General features: G+C 38.9%; 1 protein-coding gene across 1 annotated transcript; it reads left to right on the top strand.

The window, feature by feature from the left end:
• Nucleotides 1-3,136: 3,136 nt before the first annotated feature.
• Nucleotides 3,137-5,972, top strand: LOC132137547 (homeobox protein otx5-like). Its single transcript, XM_059547591.1, has 3 exons — nt 3,137-3,428; nt 4,447-4,598; nt 5,226-5,972. The coding sequence occupies exons 1-3, from the start codon at nt 3,332-3,334 to the stop codon at nt 5,853-5,855; spliced, it is 879 nt and encodes a 292-aa protein (XP_059403574.1). The 5' UTR covers nt 3,137-3,331; the 3' UTR covers nt 5,856-5,972.
• Nucleotides 5,973-7,500: the final 1,528 nt, after the last annotated feature.

Genomic DNA, 7,500 nt, shown 5'->3' with positions numbered 1-7,500 from the left:
TCCTGTTAGTTGTGAAAACATTATCATGGATCCATTGGAACTGAACCCATGATGTGCTGTTTGAGAGAGAGGAACCCCAGGGTTCTGCTCTGAGACTTGAAGAGTTTGAGATCAAAGTATACTCTAGTTTCAGAATGGAGCATCTTCACTGATGTGGTGAGCGCTGAGCTCCAGTCAGATCTACAGGTGCTTTCTCACTCTGTGCTGGAGACCTGATGAGATTCTAAGGAAACACCAGGACTGAGTTCACAGCACTGCAAAACCTCAATACGAGTCGCGAGAGGAGCTTTCACACACGTCACTGCAGTTTCACCGCCTAACTCACACTATACTGCAGAGTCATCATACAGAAGCTCCAGACCTTTATCAGAACAACAAAAACACCATCTAGAACCACATGAACAACAGCAACGGATACAAATCTGACTTCAATTCAGTACAAACCTGTGGAATTATGTGTTGAGTGTGTGTGTGTGTGTGTGTGTGTGTGTGTGTGTGTGTGTGTGTGTGTGTGTGTGTGTGTGTGTGTGGTGTTTTTAGGCCATGCAGATTAAATACTGTAAGCTTCTTATGTGGTGGTTGTGTCCTTGATTTGAGTCAGCTCTGGGTCCAAGTGCCACACCATCAGGAGAAAAGGAAAATTCCAAAACAACAAGCCATAGTCATTCAGAGTGATGGATAAAATAAAATAATTACTTATTTATTTATTATTATTTAAATAAAAGTAAAATAATAGATTTTGTCAGGAAATCCATTTGTTTTTGTCCTTTTAATTTGCTAAACATGTTTAAATAAGTATATGTAAATAACAGTAAGTACATATTTAAATATGTACATAAATGTAATTTCTTTCCAGGTAAAATTGGTAAATATAGATTAAAGAAAAAAAAGGTTTTCTGAAAGTGTTGATTTCTCACTGTGAACACTCAATTAATGAAATATTATAATTCAAGACAGTCTATATTCAATATCAAATATAGTTCATTCTGTAGGAAGCCGGTCGTCGTGAACAGGTGCCTGTGAGCGCGTGCGTGCGTGCGTGCGTGCGCGTGCGTGTATCGGGATGTTTCCCCCCAAATAAAAAGTTTCGACTCACCAACTTCCCAGCAGACACGATGAGAATCCTGAATCTCAATTCTGCATGTGATGAAGATGAAGATGATGGTGATGCGCTCGAGACGCGGCCTGCCGCTGCAGGTGAACATCTGAAACAGATATGAGAGATATGAAAGGTCTGAACAGAGGCTGTTATACTGTCTGTGTCTCTTTATATCTGCTGATAAACCCCTTATAGAGTTTCTGTGGATTTGAAACTAGAAGAAATCCGATTCAATTAACAAGCGCAGAATCCGCTTTACACGCGCTCATTTACATCCTTCCTCACAATCATAGACAAATCTACTGTCATACAGCACAGATATCACAGTCCAGCTGCAGACAACGGGGAAACCACATCATAGAGTCTATAAAACAGATATTAATATATTACAGACCGATTACGGAACACAAGCCAAGAGGAAAAAGCCTACAATATCGAAAAAAACATGGATTTAAATTATTCTCAATATTTTAATGTTTTTTCCTTTTAACAGTATAGTGGAAAGTAAAACCACTACAAAACAATAAATTATTTCATTCATTAATTTAATTACAAAAGAAGCGAAGCCCTATAGCCCTTTTTTCCAGTTTATTTAAATTAGGCTATTCCCAATAATTTCCCATTACAGTTTAGCCTACATATTAATATTGCTCATTAACAATTGCAATTCAAATGAATTCCAAATTTTTTCCTGATTTCCACACACATTCCTATTTTTAATTAATAAACGCAAAACAAATTCATTAAGGAAATATCTTGTCCGTGCACTGTGTGATCGAACTCAAGGTCTATATCAAAATCACAAAAGACACAGATGATGAATTAAAACAAACAGTGGTTTTAATACAGAGAGCTTGGATATTTGTGGGATTTGAGGAACACTGGGTGCTTTTGTTTCTTTAATCCCGTTTGGACGCACGAACCCCCTCCACACACACACACACACACACACACACACAGACACACACACACACACACACACACACACACACACAAACACACACACACACACACACTCACACACAGACACACACAAACACACACACAGACTCCGATTATTCCAGCATTCTGCAGCGATGTCAAATCATGAAAAGTGTTTTTCTGCGGCTGTGACGTGTAATCTGTGTGTGTGCGTGTGTGTGTGTGTGTGTGTGTGTGTGTGTGTGTGTGTGTGTGTGTGTGTGTGTGTGCGATAGAAGATATTATCGAGACAGGTTTCTCGAGATGTACGCGCTCATTTCCGGTTTATTTTGACTTTTATTTCTCTTTATAGCTGAATGAATCTCTGTGCCAAATCTGAGTCCAAATCTTAAACTCGTTCTACATTTATGGAAAGGTTTTAGACACCGACGGAAATAAATAAATATTCAAAAACGAATATGATCGTTAAATAACGAACAGCTCTTTTTTATTTGCTATGGTTCCATAAAGAACCCTTTACATCCATGGAAAAAATACTTTAGCTATAGTCGGGGGAAAAAAGGCTCTTCTGATTTTCCTGTTGTTTGTATTCTTAAAAAATAATGTTTCTTCATCGATGCTTCTTCAGAACGGCATCTATGAGGAACTTCTCTCATGCATGGGATCTTTTCGTTTCAGATGGAAAATGATTCTTTAGATTATTTATTATTATGAAAGGTTCTGGGAGGCAAAAATATTGTTTTATGGCATCGATGTAAAAACACACTTTTAATATTTTTTACACTAAAAACTGATCATTGAACGGTTCTGAAATGATTCCTTTTAAAGACTCTTAAAACTTTAGGAGCTCTGCGTGATTTATTGCGTTATTTATTCGAACATGAACTGCGCAATAATTTAAATACTTCATGCAGACACAGAATATTCGTGATATGATATATATATAGAATGCTGTTTTCCGCTTTTAAATGAGACTTTGGATAAAAGCGACTACATTTAAATGCATGTATAACTTCTTGAATCTGAGAGCGAGGGAGGGGTGGAGGGATGGAGGGATGGAGGGATGGAGGGAGGGGTTTGTTCAGGTCTTGTGCGTCTCTAATTAGCCGCCGCTTCCTCCTCACTTCATCTCTCTGTCACACGGAGACGGACGCGCACCGAGCACCGAGCACCGAGCACCCCGCCACTGATGCCCGCTGGAGCTCCGAGAGACTGAGTCTGCAGACAGTCAGCGCCAAACTAAAGATCCGTTACAGATAGACAGAAGGAGAGAGGAGAGAGAGAGAGAGGAGAGAGAGAGAGTTTATAGTCATGATGTCCTACATGAAACAGCCTCATTACTCGGTGAACGGCTTGACTCTGTCCGGTACCGGGATGGACCTCCTGCACTCCGCTGTCGGTTACCCCAGTGAGTACTGACTGAACCCCCGTTTCATTTCTGATCCATCAATCTTCTGCTTCATCATTATAACCTATTAATGAGAATTTCGATGCCAGGTGTAATATTTATCGCTTTAAACTGCGCGCAAAGGTGATGATCAGCTTATCTTTATTATCTATTAATATTATTTTATGTTTCAGTTTAACCAACGACTTTAGAAAAATATAAACTAATATCACAATTAATCATTCTTAAAACGCACTTTTAATATATGTAAAAAAAAAAATAAAAAAAAATTAAAAAGACTTAAAAGCATGATTTATAAACATTAGGTTATAAATTTAAGAATGCCAAGAAAAATATTTTTGTGTGTTGCTCAGCTAGAAGATCATCGCGTTTGCAGATTAGCCGTGTGTGAGCATTAGACTATTGAATTAATTCTTTCGTTAAAAAAAAATCGAATTTTAAGTTATGCAACAAATGAGATGAACTATAAACTCCGGCGAATATTCACATCGACTGTTTCAGCTCTTTCTGAAATGCGAGTTCCGATCATTCTAATATAAATAATATTCATACAATATATCATTTCTAATCAGATGGTGATTTATTTCGTAAAAGTATATTCGTTTGAGGGGTTTTATTAGCCAGGTAATGATAAGCACAAATGAATTTCATAATCAATGCTGCTGATTTCTGCTCATTAACGCGCGTTTAAAGAATAAATTCCTGTATTATAATCCTCAGACATATAAGACGAATTCAAGAATGTTGAATGTACATCTCATGCACAGACCTTCCATAAATCCATGCTTTCAAGTGTGCACTAAAACAACTAAACGATTACACTTTTGACAGACAGATAGATAGATAGATAGATAGATAGATAGATAGATAGATAGATAGATAGATAGATAGATAGATAGATAGATAGATAGATAGATAGATAGATAGATAGATAGATAGATAGATAGATAGATAGATAGATAGATAGATAGATAGATGCACACTAAAGACTAACTGTGTTCGTGTGGTTCTTCACCAGATACTCCGCGGAAGCAGCGGCGCGAGAGAACCACGTTCACGCGCGCGCAGCTCGACATCCTCGAGGCACTGTTCGCCAAGACACGGTACCCGGATATCTTCATGAGAGAGGAAGTGGCTCTCAAGATCAACCTGCCCGAGTCCAGAGTCCAGGTGAGTCCCGCAGAGAACACTGACAATGATTAATTACCCGGGTCTACAGTGGAAAATATTCTTCTCAAGATTAAAATGTTAAATATATATTTAAATCTAAACATGGCGCTTCTCTAACTAACGTCTATTAATGGAAAATGTTCAGATTATTACAATTATTCCAACTAAAAAGTTCAAGAAAGTATTCATTAGAGATTTTTTTTCTATTATATTAAATTAAACTTTAGTAATTTTGTTGTATGTTTTTGTCATTTTTATTAGTTTGTGTATATATGTCTATATAATTTTTTTCATTTAAGGTTTTATTTCAGTACATTAATTTAAACTAAATGATTGTATTTTATTTCAAGTAACATTTATTTTTATATATTTCTCTTTTTTAATGGTTTAGTTTTAGTTAATACGTTAGACTACAACCTTGAAGAAAGTATAAACTCAAAGCAATGTTTGCAGCACTATAGGCACTTGTTCACAAAAATCACCTTTTCTTTGATTTATTTTATTGTTCTATTATGCTTTTTTTCTATAATGAATGGTTACTTTTCTATCAATGCACACTTTAATTTCTCTTCTGAAAAGCACCTTGTAAACACTTTTTACTCATTTAAACTTCACTTCTCTTTGCAGGTGTGGTTTAAGAACCGTCGTGCAAAGTGCCGTCAACAGCAGCAGCAACAGACCAGCGGTCAGACCAAACCCAGACCACCGAAGAAGAAGTCTTCTCCGGCCCGAGAGCCCAGTGTCAGTGAGCCCAGCGCCAGCACCAACACCTACAGCCCTCCACCTCCTCCTCCACCCGGCACAGCCATCACCCCGAGCTCCAGCTCCACCAGTGCCACCGTGTCCATCTGGAGCCCGGCCTCCATCTCTCCGCTCCAGGACCCTCTGTCGGTCTCCAGCACGCCCTGCCTGCAGCGCTCCAGCGCCTACCCCATGACCTACACCCAGGCCCCGGCCTACGGGCAGAGCTACGCCGCCTCCTCGTCCTACTTCACCGGGCTGGACTGCAGCTCGTATCTGTCCCCCATGCACCCGCAGCTGTCGGCCACAGGGGGCGCTCTCAGCCCCATGAGCGGAGCCCTCAGCCAGTCGCCCGCCTCGTTCTCGTCGCAGGGCTACACCGCCGCGTCTCTGGGCTTCGGCGCCGTCGACTGCTTAGACTACAAAGACCAGACGGCGTCCTGGAAGCTGAACTTCAACACTGCGGACTGTCTGGACTACAAAGACCAGAACTCCTGGAAGTTCCAGGTCCTGTAGAGCGTCTAGAAAGAGTTTCGCTGCACTTCTGAACGGTTCCAAAATGGGTCTCTTGGCAGCAATGCCATAAACGGACGATTTTTGGTTCCCCAAAGAATCTTTGAGTGAACAGTTCTGTTAAAAAGTGTAAAAGAATCGGCTGAAAATGATAAAATAAATAAAAAATAGAACCCCACAGTGTTGGGGGTATGCATTACAAGCAATGCAAGTTATGTAATCAGATTACTTTTTTCAAATCACTAATGAAGTAAGGTATAACTTCTGAATTTACAATGAAATACCAGAGTTACTTTCTCTATACTTTGTTTTCTCATGTTTTGAATGACAGATCTGTTGAGAGAAATCAGAGACGGAGGATGTTCCTTCAGGCTGGAGATAGTTCACTTTTGGTGTAAAAAATATTACTTTTTTTGTTTAAAAAACGAGTAAGCAAGCCCAATACAGATGACATAAGGCAACGCAAAAGTGATGTAATGCATTGCCTCAATGACAATTAACAAAGTAATTCAACTATTTACATTTTCATGGAGTAATGCAGAACTTTTAAAAGTATCTTTTCCCATTGACATTTGTCCCAAAACACACTACTGGAAACCAGTCGATACACTCTTAAAAATAAAGTTCCATATTTTATTATTATTATTATTATCTTTGCAGTGATACCATAGAATGATCATTTTGGGCTCCCCAAAGAGCCTTTCAGTGAAACACTTTTCTACATTTAATAATCTTTTTCCACTATAAAGAACCTTTTGTGCAATGGAAGGTTTCCACGACTGTTAAAGGATCTTCATGGATGCAAATTCTTCCGAGTGTAATGGTTTTAATGGCTAACAGTTGATGGTTTGGATGTTTATAATAGTATTTGTAGAGCAAACCATTAGCTCTTCTGACATGGTTTTATTGACATTGATGGTTCCAAAAACCTTTAAAATCAATCAAACCATTAAAGATCATTTGAAACCAGTTCTTTGGGTTTTATAAAAGGAAGAAAACCCGAACTGAAAGGTTCTTTAAGAAGCCCCAAATGGTTCCTCCATGGCATCGCTGTAAATACTCCGTCATGTTGTTTTTTGTTCTTTTTCAGCAGCGTTTTCCTTTTGTCCAATGGAAAGGTTCCATGGAGAACCTTTATGTTTATGAATGTGGATAATGAACGGTCTATATTCTGACTCGTTGACGCTCGAGTGAAGCGTTTGGACACATGGACAGAAGTACAGCTGACTGTCGAGTGTCGATGGAGATGTTTCTAAAGGTCTATCTTGATTATTTCTGATAACGCTGAATGAGGTGTAGCTGCTAGATGATAGAAGTGCTGAAGAAGCTCACATGTTTAGAGGACAATCATCTTCATCATCTGAACTGCTGAAGCACAGTCTTGTTGTGTAGGAGCTTTATCATTAGATGAGATTTCACCTTCAGAATCCCAAATGTTGTGCTCTTGAAACTGAAGAACGAACTGCAAAGTCCTGCTCAGAGCCTCCAGGAGCAAAGCATGCTGGGACACGTGAACTCTAGCTGAAGATGTTTCGTTTATGTTCTATATGTTTTCTTAATTGATATTTTGATTAGATCAAACATCTACTGTCTCTTCTAAACCTGTGAAATGTTCAGTATTTACTCTCATGTACACGACTGTGATTCT

Source organism: Carassius carassius, unplaced genomic scaffold, assembly GCF_963082965.1.
Source record: "Carassius carassius unplaced genomic scaffold, fCarCar2.1 SCAFFOLD_105, whole genome shotgun sequence".
Classification (NCBI taxonomy): domain Eukaryota; kingdom Metazoa; phylum Chordata; class Actinopteri; order Cypriniformes; family Cyprinidae; genus Carassius; species Carassius carassius.
The sequence above is the reverse complement of the archived record's forward strand: the minus strand, read 5'-3'. Positions and strand labels throughout refer to the sequence as shown.

Bases quoted from the DNA above. Each gene is read 5' to 3' on its own strand.
- LOC132137547 (XM_059547591.1), top strand. From the start codon at position 3,332: ATGATGTCCTACATGAAACAGCCTCATTACTCGGTGAACGGCTTGACT. The intron at 3,429-4,446 runs GTGAGTACTGAC...GTTCTTCACCAG, and splicing joins CTCCGCTGTCGGTTACCCCA to ATACTCCGCGGAAGCAGCGG. The intron at 4,599-5,225 runs GTGAGTCCCGCA...TTCTCTTTGCAG, and splicing joins TGCCCGAGTCCAGAGTCCAG to GTGTGGTTTAAGAACCGTCG.